General features: G+C 41.0%; 1 protein-coding gene across 1 annotated transcript in view; it reads left to right on the forward strand.

Annotated features, from left to right (window-relative positions):
- The window catches only part of psmd1 (proteasome 26S subunit, non-ATPase 1), a 64,310-nt gene extending 51,027 nt beyond the window's left edge, over nt 1–13,283 (forward strand). Inside the window, exons 20-24 of the mRNA XM_061975486.2 lie at nt 1,541–1,710; nt 5,291–5,383; nt 5,465–5,551; nt 5,894–6,097; nt 13,018–13,283. Coding sequence (XP_061831470.1) covers nt 1,541–1,710; nt 5,291–5,383; nt 5,465–5,551; nt 5,894–6,097; nt 13,018–13,164 — 701 coding nt within the window. The 3' untranslated portion in view covers nt 13,165–13,283. The remainder of the gene's footprint in view (nt 1–1,540; nt 1,711–5,290; nt 5,384–5,464; nt 5,552–5,893; nt 6,098–13,017) is intronic.
- Nucleotides 13,284–13,499: the final 216 nt, after the last annotated feature.

Genomic DNA, 13,499 nt, shown 5'->3' on the forward strand with positions numbered 1-13,499 from the left:
TCCATTCAAAAGGCAAACGTTCATAGATTTACCATGTTTCACCTGCTGTTTAAACACACTCCTTACATGTTGGATTTCAAACACACTTACTGTAAGATTGTTCAACTACTGTTCACATATTACCATGTTTCACCTGCTGTTTAAACACGTCCTCTACAAAACACACTTACTGTAAGATTGTTCAACTACTGTTCACATATTACCATGTGTCACCTGGTGGTTAGTGCTGGTGCCTCACAATAAGAAGGACCTGGGTTCGATCCCCTATAGGTCTTTCTGTGTGGAGTTTGCACGTTCTCCTCGTGGCTGCGTTCTCCGGCGTTCTCCGGTTTCTGCCCACTTCCAAAGACATACATCTGATAGGTTGATTGTAAACACTAAAATGGTCCCTATTGTGTGAATGCTGTCTATCTGTTTTGGCCCGGCCAAACGGTAGAAAATGGATGGATGGATGGACTTCTTATCTATAAATTAGTCTTTCTTTTTGAAAGACATATTACAATTGCAGTGTTTTAATTCAGTAATCTGAAATACGAGTACAAGCTTGGTCATGGAAACAATTGAACTCGTAACTTGAAGGTACTACTGTTCCAGGATTTCACAGAGTCTGCATAAACAGAGCGAATTCTTCAAAGATAGCGCTAAATCAATGTACATCGGGTGAAATTATTCTGTGGCGCGCCACCATCCATTAATTTTTTACCGCTTGTTCCTCTCTGTGTCGCGGGGATGGCGAGAACCTATCTCAGCTGCACTCGGGGTTCACCCTGAACAAGTGGCCGCCTTATCGCAGGGCTAACAAGACACCCACAAAAAAATGAATGTATGGGAAACCCAGCTTGACAGAGGTTGGCTGAAGTATTTAGTGCATAGCAGCAGCCCAAACTGTGACACTTTTATTCAACATGAGAGCTTCCACTTAAATGTGAATAACCTCCTTTGTTATAAAACTCCCCAGTCAAGTGGTCCTTAACCTGTTCTGACATTTTTAAGGACCACTAAAGGAGAAGTGTAGGGTCTGCCTTCATGCAGGAATTGTTGGACATTGGTGCATGTATCAAGATCCTGGCCCTGTACTAAATCATTTCATTGATCTGATGTTACCTGCTATTGTTTGCTTTTAATTTCATTTGAGGAGGGATGGGCTAGTCCCTCTTTTAAACAAAACATTTCTGTTCATCATTATGGACATGACAGATTAATCTTGGTTCCCTCCTATCCGCCCTTCCTGTCTTTTGTCTCGGATCCCCCCTATTGTTTGCCACGGATAGAATTCAGGGCGTTTTTTTTATGTTTGCACTGGACCTTATTGCTCGGGTGGATCACAAAAATAGTGTCTGTCGGTCCAGTTTCTATATACTAAATATGAATAAATACATTTATTTATAAATGTAATAAGAACACAATTGTGTCTAGTCTGCAGTCAGTCATTATGTCAATATAAACTGCTTGATTAGATAAGGTCAACAAGCTCGTAGATCTGTGTTTCCCTGTCAAGTCTGTGTTGAATCTAACCCCGACTGTCCTCACTGTGTCCTAGGTGGACGTAACGTGACCATCTCCCTGCAGTCCAGGACTGGTCACACGCACATGCCATCAGTAGTGGGCTTGCTCGTCTTCACCCAGTTCTGGTTCTGGTTCCCCCTCTCCCACTTCTTGTCCTTGGCCTTTACTCCCACTGCCATAATTGGCCTCAACAAGGACCTCAAGGTACGGAGGTGTCTTTATATCCATCCGCTGGACTAACCTGCACCATGTTAAAAACCCTTGTTTATTTCAAGATTCGCACATAATGAACTCTATTATTTTTTCATTTGAGCTTTAAAGAGCAGTAATCAGGTAGAGAGGACAGTACAGTCAGACACTGACTGAGTCTTTAAAGTCTGTTTATTAGGACACGCTAACAAAACCTACAAAAGAGCACATTATACAGGTTTCCAGTGTAAGCAAGACGAAAAGGATGGCATTCATTAGTTGGCAGCCAGTTTGGCTGTTTATCTTCCACAGTTCTGGGAAACAACTATTGGACATGTGAACTATTTCAACATTAAACCTGCAATAAATCACACACTCTTTGATGCCTAAAATTTTGTAGAAGTGAGGTGTTATGTATCTCCTGGTGAATATACTGCAACAAGTCTTTGAACAACACAGGAACAAATAAGTTTAATATGCCTCAACTTCAAACTCACCACATGTCCAAATAGGCCAGGCAAGTTTATTTATAGGTACCATTCAAGCGCAGGGAAATTCAAAGTATGAATCTAAAATACAATAAAAAAGAATCATGAATGAAATGCAAAGAGTATTGACACAATCATTTCAGTTGTCATATACATAGATAACAAAATAAGTGTTTCAGCCTGGATTTGAACAATGCCAAATTTGAATAAGCTTGAAGAAATAATTATTGCTGTCATTAACAAAAACTTTAGTGGCACCGCAGCAGAGTTCCCTCTTTTTGACACTTTCTTTTTTTGGATGGAAGAAGATTTACTTCAATCTCGTTGTTAATGTATTCAATCAATCAATTAATCAATTATTTCTATAGCCCTTAATCACAAATGCATTTAAGGGCTGCACAAACGACGACAACATATTTGGCTCTGATCCCACATCAGGGCAAGAAAAAACTCAACCCAATGGGACAATGACAAACCTTGGAAGAGACCGCAAATGTCAATGAATGCCAAGTGGATGCGGTTAATAATGTGAGAGTCCAGTACAGTCCAGCAGGGGGATTCTCTTGCATGTAGACACCGACTGATGCATAGGAGTGGTCCACCCCGTGTCCCGACTTCATAATGTTTAATAAATGAATGTTAATTAAACATAAATCCTGACATCAGTGCCAAGGTGAAAACATCCAAGCCTTTTAAAGGGGTCATATCATGATTATTTTTCTACATTTAAAACACTTCAATGTGTAATGGTGGTTCTTTGATGAAAAGTTTGTTTTACATACCTTTTTCAAGCCACTTTTTTTTCCCTTTTAAAACAGCCCGTTTTGAGAGGCAGAATTGTTAGATGCACATGAACTCCTCACGCCCGTCAGCTTTTTTTTGTAGGTTTTTATCTTTCTTGCTTTTATTGTGCACTGCGGACATCAGTGGCCGCCGGCAGCCATCTGTTTTGAGTGACTTTCACCACAACACAACATCCCAGATGACATAACAAATCACCGTAGTTTATTGTTGGCACTAAGGAACGACGCGATGTGGGCGGACGAAAGCTAGGAAGGAAACCCGGTTTGATCTACACACGCTGTCTAAGGTTAAACTTCTACCAAGTCTAACTTTCTAATGCTAGATTCTGGACGTGTACATGTGTATATTGACAATAAAAAGCTTTTCTAATCTATATCATGTAAATAGCTCCGCTACACGGCTGCTTCCAGTTGCAAACAACAGAGGCTTAAGGCTGTAAGGATGCTACGAGCTACATTGTCAACGTGACAACAATGGACAAGTAAGTTACCGTATTTTCCGCACCATAAGGCGCCCTGGGTTAAAAGCCGCGCCTTCAATGAACGGCATATTTCAAAACTTTGTCCACCTATAAGCCGCCCGGTGTTGTAAGCCGCATCTAACTGCGCTAAAGGAATGTCAAAAAAACAGTCAGATAGGTCAGTCAAACTTTAATAATATATTAAAAACCAGCGTTCTAACAACTCTGTTCACTCCCAAAATGTACGCAAATGTGCAATCACAAACATACGTATATCAACATGGACAGAGCTGCGTGAAAAAAGCCACCCGGCCTCTTCGCGTAAACTTAAACTTACCTTAACCACTCGCTCATCTTTTCTTCATCCATCCCTTCGAGTTAGCTTTTATGATGACGCCGGCTGGAAAGGTCTCTTTTGGCAAGGTCTTCCTTTTGAATATCACCATGGGTGGAAGTTTCTGGCCATTAGCATGGCAAGCTAGAACCACAGTGAAGGATGACTTCTCATTCCCTGTGGTGCGAATATTCACCGTACGTGCTCCCGTTGTATCCACAGTGCGGTTCACAGGAATATCAGTTGCTGTGAAATAGTAATCCGTGTGCGGATGGAGAGATTGCGTCTTTTCATGAACCGGATCCCTGACGCTTAGTAGGAGCCATTTTGTGGTCTTTACAGATGTAAACACACAAAGGAAATGAAACGTACGGTATATCCGCGCCCTTTTTCTTCTTCTACGCGGGCGGGTGGTTGCTTACAGTAGAAGAAGAAGCGCTTCCTGTTCTATGGGGGCGGGTGCTTACCTTGGCGGTTGCTTGCGTAGAAGAAGAAGCGCTTCCTGTTCTACCGGGAAAAAAGATGGCGGCTGTTTACCGAAGTTGCGAGATCGAAACTTTATGAAAATGAATCGTAATATTAATCCATATATAAAGCGCACCGGGTTAAAAGCCGCACTGTCAGCTTTTGAGTAAATTTGTGGTTTTTAGGTGCGGCTAATAGTGCGGAAAATACGGTATATGAATACTCGTCCATTGCCAAACACAGTAGGCATTGATCCAATAAAAGTAGGTTTTAGGAAACTCATTATTTTGCTGGAGGACGGTGATGCTATTGTCTTACATTAGAAGGCAAAGCCAGCTACACAACAAATCGAGATAACAATACTAACGTATCATTCGCACATTTCTAACCTACTACTTTCATTGTCTCCTCCATTGCCATAAATAGTAGGCATTAAGACCGCCATTAGAATTAGTTTTTTGGAAAATCCATCTTTTTGTGAAAGTTTGTGGGTGGAGCAGGACTGTGACTTCTTCACAGTTGAAGGCACATTGCCAAGAAACAAAAACGTTAGCCAGGCACTTCTTATTTTTTTCAGATGAGACTCAAGGTTTGAATTGTGTCCTGAGTGGGCTAATACAACCAATAAAAGCATTTTCTTTTTTCCAGCTGTAGCTTGGCAGTTTGTAATTGAAAAAAAATGTGCACGCACTAACTAAAAATGGCGGATGCGCCCAAGGCAGTCTGGGTAGATTTTTACCAAATATGACGATGTCCACAATATGTGACCTTACATTCCAAACTGATTGTTTGCAGGAAGTATGAAGGAAGGCAAGGTGGTCATAAATATTTCCGTCCACGCTTAGATTGGGACTTATGCAGATCCCAAATACCAATAGGTAGGAAAAGTTGGCCCTTTGAATTGACCAGACGATCTGAGAGCCACAGTAAGAAAAGATGTTTAACAGAGTCAGATTTGCAACAAAGTCCAGTTGTCTCCCAACTCAATCTGGCTATGTTTATTTCTCCATGATCTGTTCAGTTAACCAGACATATTCTTCACAGATGCCCAAGGTGCAGTATCGTTCCAACTGTAAGCCGTCTACCTTCGCATACCCACCAGCACTGGAGGTTCCCAAGGAGAAAGAAAAGGAGAAGGTGATAAATGTTCTTTTCTCAGATAGTTCTTATTGTGTTGTCATCTGTAATACATGTCTGTCCTCTGTGTGCGCGTGCCAGGTGTCCACTGCTGTTCTCTCCATCACAGCCAAGGCAAAGAAAAAGGAAAAGGAAAAGAAGGAGAAGGAGGAGGAGAAAATGGAAGTGGTGAGTGAAATATTTAGTTCATGTGTTTCACCTCCTTCCTGTCACAGTGTCTTGGTTGGCAGCTTGTTCCAGTCCACTGTGTCCAAGATAAAGGCCTTGCTGTTTAGACAGGCTGCATTCCACTTCTAGTGGACTTTCTTCTTTGATCATCTACTACTTTCTTTATACTTTGTTGTAAAATGAGTTGTGGAGGTTGGAACCTACTTTTTCGCTGGACACTTTTACAAATACAAATTTGCAATCACATCCTTAATCTGGCTGGAGATTTCCAAATATTTCAATCGGAATGTTCAAGTCCCAAAAATCCATGTTACCAGGCTGAACATGTGTGTGCTATGACAGGAAGTGCAGGAGGCGGAGAAGGAGAAGGAGAAGGAAAAGGAGAAGGAAAAGGAGAAGGAGAAGGAGAAGAAGGATGAGGAGAAAGAAAAGAAGAAGGAGTCAGAGCCTAACTTCCAGCTCCTGGAGAACCCAGCTAGGGTGATGCCAGCCCAACTCAAAGTCCTCAACATGCCAGAGAGCTGTCGCTACCAGCCCTTTAAGCAGGTAACCAAAGTCCACAGGTCATGTTAACAACTGTACTGTAGAACCTCAAACCTCTGGAATTAAACAATGTTCTATTTCGAAAACAATGGAAATAGAAATAATCAGTTCCAGAGTCAAACTGTCACATTATGAAACTTGCATTGACTGTACAGGAAGCGTTTTAGCTAATATTCTAACATGAACTGTTATGTCAGGTAACATACTTTTAGTACCTGTTGTTGTGTATTTGGGACCTGCATGAGTCCTGAAAACAATCTGTCTTCCTTCAGACGATCTGTTTGGAATTTGCACAACCCGTGATGCCACCGCTTGGAAAAATTGTCATGGTATAAATGAATGCCTTGCTCGTGTCCGCCATTGTAGTCAATAAGCTCCTTTTTCTCTATTCTCTTGTTGTGGGACAGACTGGCTCGTACATGCACATGCATCCTCCGCTTTCTCGTACAAAGTAGCATACATCTGTCATATGGAAGATACAAACTACAACATGGCTGAAGACACTGTGGAAGTGGAGGCAAAGAGCGTCCACAAAAGGGTGCATCCTGAAGAGATGTTCAGAAAGCGTCCTGAAGATGGTGTGTAAAACATCATCTCGGCAACATTTTGATCAAAAACCACCATAACATGTTAAGTAGACCACAAGGAAGTCTTTTAAAGTAGAAACATATCATAATATAACATTTACACACATATAACACCTTATTACCATACAGGCGGAAAAAGTAGTTATTACTTCAAACAATAAAACTTTGATGACAAGTGCTTCTGTTTGGTCAAGCCGTAGTGTTGCTGCTTTGACTTGTAAGCCAACATTGACACGTTCATAACTAAGTCATTGAATTAAGGCTGCAGCTAACGATTATTTTTCTATCGATTAATCTATAGATTATTTTTTCGATTAATCGGTTAATCTAGAGATTATTTTTTCGATTAATCTATAGATTATTTATTTTTTTTACCGATTATTTTATTCAAAATGAAGATGAAAAAATAAATGTAGGCCAGTTTTTTCAAAAGGCATGACTTTTATTTACAAAAAAAAAAGTATGGTCACTCAGTCAACATTGACAACAACATGACAAAATATTCTGTAACAATGTAAACATTTAAAACTTAACATTTAATAAAATTAAAAGTAGCTTATTTGCTTTTTAATGTGCAAATATAAAAGTAAACATCCAGTGTAAATCTTAATATTCTGCAATAGTATAAACCTATCTACCTTTAAGGACAAAACACCACAAGATTAACATGCTGTAAAAAATCAATCAATTATCAATCCCATAATTTACAATTATTAATTAGGCTTTCAAATTCTTAACCATTAAACAAGTGCCAGAACATGGACACATCTTTTCCCTTTAAGTTAAAACAGATTTTAAATAAATTGTCTCAACATAAATGCACCAAGATACATATAAAATACATTTAAACCCAGAAACACAATAGATAAATGCAGCAGAAAACCCAATATGCAAATACATAAATACCTAACCAATTAACCACCTATTTAGATACATATTTAAAATCCATATTCAATATAAATATATTATTAATTTAGCAGTGAAACACTCAATCTTAAACGCTGTCTACTGGTAGAAAAATGCCCCTTTTTCTATGCCCTCACAAGCAGCCAATGATCCAACACAGTTAAATCCAACACTTTAAGTTGAGCGACTTCACCCTCCTGATGAAAACTGCTCCAACATTTATCAAACTAAGCAGAGAATATCAACACTTCCTTACTAAACAACAGTTACCGGTACACAAAACACCGTGTGTATTTAGCCTCCAGACTAAGCATGCTACATGCACACAACTCCCCCGCACCCCCCATCTCACCAGCGCTACAGGTGCGCCACACCCACAAAGAGAACTAAAGTGCAATCTTACCGGCTGTCCATTCAGCTTTTGGTTTTGGTACACTTTTGGCACAACTCTGGGTTTTCTGTAATGAACTAAACCTTTTTCCACTCTGCGCTGGCGTCTTTTGTCCTCCTTGATTTGACACAGCTGTCTAATTACCGGGCTCGCGCACCAGCAGATGAGACGGGAGCGCGCCGCGTTATACCTGCACGTGAACGTAAACTGATCGGCTCTGATCATATAAGCCGACTGGCCGAAATAATGCCAAATTATATACATTTCCTGGGGTTGCCTAGGTGAATAGGGATACGGATGTGCTCTAAGATAAAATATTATTTTATTAAGTGGGGTTTGGCTGGTTGCTAAGCAGCCACGGTTGCGAGCTCGCGCGTCAGCTGACGAGACAGCTGTTCGCCGCTACAACATTATTAGGCCGTTTATTGAAATACTCCCACACTTTTGACGACTTTTGGCGTGCTTTTTTCCCCTCGCTCGCACCACTCACATCGTCTGCTTTGCGCTCCGCCATGACGGTAGTGTGACGTAAATATGCGACGCGTCGACGCACCAAAACGGCGTCGACGTATTTACATAACCGATGACGTCGACTACGTCGACGCGTCATTTCAGCCTTACATTGAATGTAATGTTCTGTTGTACAGGGTAAATAACTGCCACCTTTCATAAAACAAAGACCCCCAAACAATCCACACACACACTTGCAACTACAGTGTTAGCAGCTACTTCTCTATACTGCCCACCTGTTAAACATGGCCATTGGCCACTTTTTTTGCAACTCACAATAGTTGTTTTTTTTTACTCTTTACAAAATGTTCTACTATAATTGAGTTTTTCTACTGAATTCCACAAAGTGTGTTTGCACTGCGGCTTTGCTTCCAGTTATATTTGACATAGTGATAACAATGGATACTTAAAAGAGTAATAACACCTATCCACCAGAGGTGTGGACTCGAGTCACATGACTTGGACTCGAGTCAGACTCGAGTCATGAATTTGATGACTTTAGACTCGACTTGACAAAATGTATAAAGACTTGCAACTCAACTTAGACTTTAACATCAATGACTTGTGACTTCACTTGGACTTGAGCCTTTTGAATTGACATGACTTGACATGACTTGCTACTTTCCCCAAAACCCAAAGATGAAAAAGTTATTCGGGAGCGCCCCGTATTTTTCATTGTGTACTTGTCTATCAGCGTTGCGTGTGTCAGCTGGTGTGGTCTCAGTACAACAGCCAATCAAATTAGATCTACTTTGTTTTCATCACACAGCATTCATCCAATCAAATTGCAGGACAACCAACAGAGAAGACATGTCCAAACCACACGCCAGTGAACAAAAAATGATACCTAAAATAATTTTGTTTGGGTATAAAAATTACGAGGTGGTCAACACAAAACGGTTTGCAGTATGCAACACATGCGGTTCGAAAATTACTGATGGAGAGGCAACAACTTCCAACTTCGTCCGGCATTTGAAGTTGCACAAAGAACGGTAAGTTTTGAATGTAAGATAACGTTTATTGGCTAAGTAACGTGACTTTTATTTGCTGTGTAGTTAAATCAGTGAGGCTGTAAACTCACTGCTAACGTTATAACGTTATTGCAAACACGGGAATCTGTTGCAGTTCACTACCTTATTCATACTTTTTGTTCAGTGATTTTTTTTAAGCAGGGTTACGTTAGTCAATATATCACACGTAACGTTAGACGGCGGTCAGCAGCACCGCATATTTTAGCCACCTAAAAAAAGACAAAAATAGTCAAATAAAGGTCAGTTAAAATGTATACTATATTATGAATATGTGTACCGTTTTAGCTAGCTTTCTGACATACTGTTGGTTGTTTACCTCAGTGGTCCCCAACCACCGGGCCGCGGCCCGGTACTGGTCCGTGGATCGATTGGTATCGGGCCGCACAAGAAATAATTTTTTTTTTCTTTTCTTTTTTTAATTAAATCAACATAAAAAACACAAGATACACTTACAAGTAGTGCACCAACCCAAAACAACTCTCTCCCCCCTTTTGTTCTGGGCATTGAACATGAAGACTCTTCCTTCACTGTTCCGAGTGGCCATGAGAGTCTTGGCAGTGCCTGCCTCCAGTGCTCCAGTGGAGCGAGTTTTCAGCCATGGTGGCATCATACTACGCCCCCATCGTGCACAAATGACTGACAGACTCTTGGCTAATTTGGTCTTTTGCAAATGCAATGCAGCATAGGGCCCTGACATATAAAAAGTACAACTTTTTTTGTTATGTTCACGTATATGTCATGTTTTTTCAATGTTAACACTTTTGTACAAATAAGTACATTTGCACTTTATTTTTCAATGTGTTTGTTCTGTAAAGGAATGAGTTAATGTTTAAAATGACTGGTTAATAGTGCTATTATAAAGTGCAATGTCAGCACAATTTTCTTTCCTGCAATTTAAAATGCACTTGTTTTAATAAATAAATACAGCGTTTGAAAAGCATACACAATCTGTGTTAATATATTAGTCTGTGGTTAAAAGGACTTGAAAGGACTCGAAACTCAAAATGCAGGACTTAGGACTTGACTTGAGACTTTCCAGTCTTGACTTTGGACTTGACTCGGGGCTTGCCTGTCTTGACTCGGGACTTGACTCGGACTTGAGGGCAAAGACTTGAGACTTACTTGTGACTTGCAAAACAATGACTTGGTCCCACCTCTGCTATCCACATATTGCACACTATGTACGGATAAGAATGACAAAAACACTATTAAACAATAACATATTTATTTACTCTTTTTAATATAAACTTGTAAATTGTACTTTCTATATTGTTCGTGTGACTACGTCATGGCAACCTGTGTATAGTGTTTCCTTTTAGTGGTGGTTATCGACAGGTTTGACTGATTTTGGTCATTGTTCCTCTCCTCACACCACCCTTGTCTGTCTTTTACCATCAAACACGAGAAGCATCTTATTTGTAATCCAGATTTGTTTACAGTCCAACAAACAACATAATGGCAGTAGGCCACATGGTTAGTAGTAAAAACAAGGGAAAAAGGCCACTCACAAACTGATGTGGAACTATGAAAAAAACTGAAGCAAACATAAGCACACATTACGACATACAAACTCAAGACTTGTGTTAAATCAAGTGCAGGCAGCCAGCCGCAGACACGGCCAAAAAGCTGCGCTGGTGTGGGATGTGTTAGTAGGTTCCATGGATGTGTGTCCATAAGCCTGGGACGTCGCTTGGTCTGGTGCCTACTTCTGCAGTGTCACAGCAGGTTGTTGTGGAGACTATTGTGATAATAGTCCCAAACAAGTCAACAATCAGCATGTGTCTATGAGGAAATAGGACATGAATGTTGAAGTGGTTTACTGTAGCAAACTCCTGGAGGAGTTTTGTCCGAGGCGTGGAAATGTAGATTAGGATGTTTGGGTTAGCGCATTTGGATCCATTCCAATACTTGTCCCTTTGTGGTCCTCAAATTCATCAGCATTCTGCCTTTGGCAGAATGCTTCTCCGAGATGTTATCCTGTTTGCAATTCAGTTCAGAAATTGCCAGTCTGAGTGCCCACAGCCCATCAAGCATGACTAGCAGCTTGGAGGTACCTTGAACGTTTTCGATACACTCAATCCAATCAGCAGATACATAGTTCCCAGTAGGTAGATACTTCCCTGTCCTCATTTTCCCCCACGTGTATCCAGCAGTTAACATTCCCCAAGGACAGACAGCTTACCCCAAACCCGAGCTTTTCGTCGTGAAAACCAGTCGATCAATTCCATATTAGCTTTGGAGAACACTATAGGCTACCATAAAGTTAGGACAAAGCAGGGAAAGAAGAGGGAGAGAGAAGGGAAGGGTCCGCCTTTGTTGAAGCCAAGTCTTGTCACATATGACCATGGTTCAAACTCAGAGGGTTTGTGTGGCTTCAAACTACATTTTTTGCCATTTTTCATGGAGATAAGTTTTTGTCTAACATATGTCATTGCAACTTTAATGATCCAAGTAGGGATGCATGAGAATAAGCCAAAAGATGGGGTACGTTGTGGTCATCTCCGGCCACGTGTGCTGGAAGATGTGAGTCAATAAGATATGAATGATGTGAGCAGATGGTCTGCAGAGCTTCTCCAAGTTGAGACCTATAAAACTGAATGTTTCCTCAGTCAATGGCACAGCGCCCCAAAAACAGCCAATCAGGATTGTGTTGGACTTATGTGGAGACACTCCTTTGTAGTTTCATATACAGGAAGTGAGGAGCTTCATAAAATCTGCTCAAAGTTGGCTGGAATCCAACAATTTTCGTTGTGAACAGTAAACTGGACTGGTTTACACTTTCGGAAGCTCCAAAGTTGTACAAATATTAATCTATTCATCAACTGTTTCTTTCCTTAAACAACTTCCTGTTGTCGGTAATGTCAAAACCCCCATACAAGACCACCACTCCTTTTCCCTTTTGTATTTTTCTTATCCATTTTTTAATTGCACTGAATTACCAGCTGGTAAAATTATATATATTGAAATCATCATAACTCCTGTCTCCTCCATGCAGTCAGCCTCGCCCACGTGTGTGTGTGGGTGGCAGTATGAAAAGCTCTGACTCGCCTATAAAGAAGTCATTGCTTGTATAAATCTCTAGACTTGAAAGAAATAATCATATGGGTTAGGGTCGCTAGATGGGAGACATAGTATTTCCTGTTGTATGTATGTGGCCAGTCAGGGGTCTCGGGGGCACCCTGACCAAACCACGTCACCTGGCAGTGACTTTACTCTGGGCTCCTCCCAGATGTTCTCAGCCTCGGTCTAAGGGAGAGACTTGACACAGGAACTCGCTTTGGCACTCTTGTTCTTTGGGCCACAAGCCAAAGCAGACCTCTGCGTGTGAGGGAATGACGGGAAGAAAATCTGTGGGGAGTTGTTGCCTGGAGAAATCTTTGTTTGAATTTTGGGAGATTATTGTAGTAATTGTCCAAAGACACTGGTGAGTGTGTGAGTGACAGGAAGACAAGCGTTGCATGTATAACTGTGTGACTGAACATCTCTGTGTGTGATCAGCTGCACACAGGCGGCATCATCATCATGAAGGACACCAGCGAGGAAGAGGAGGAGCTAGTGGAGCCCGTCTCAGCTCATGGCCCCAAAATTGAGGAGGAGGAGCAAGAACCCGAGGCGCCTGAGCCCTTTGAGTACATTGATGAGTAGGAGAGGTATTTCAATACACCCATTTCCACACCTTTCTACATGGCTTTTCCCCTTTGGCCTTTTCACCCGTTCCCCCAATATCGACTTGTCCATACAATAAAAAGTGATCTATAACAGAATGTAGTGTTTATTTAAGCGGCCTTCTCTAATCCATTACCTTGAATCTGGTTTACATATTTTCATCATGCAGCACAGTTGTAAAGTCTAAACACTTTACAGATTTACTCTGGACAAAATGTCTTCTTCTTGACTCAGCGTTACATGACTCTTAACCCTAACCCAAAACTTCAGACCACCCAGGTGAAACTGGCATGCAAACCACGTCATGAAGAGCT

This window comes from Nerophis lumbriciformis, linkage group LG14 (genome assembly GCF_033978685.3).
Source record: "Nerophis lumbriciformis linkage group LG14, RoL_Nlum_v2.1, whole genome shotgun sequence".
Lineage (NCBI taxonomy): Eukaryota > Metazoa > Chordata > Actinopteri > Syngnathiformes > Syngnathidae > Nerophis > Nerophis lumbriciformis.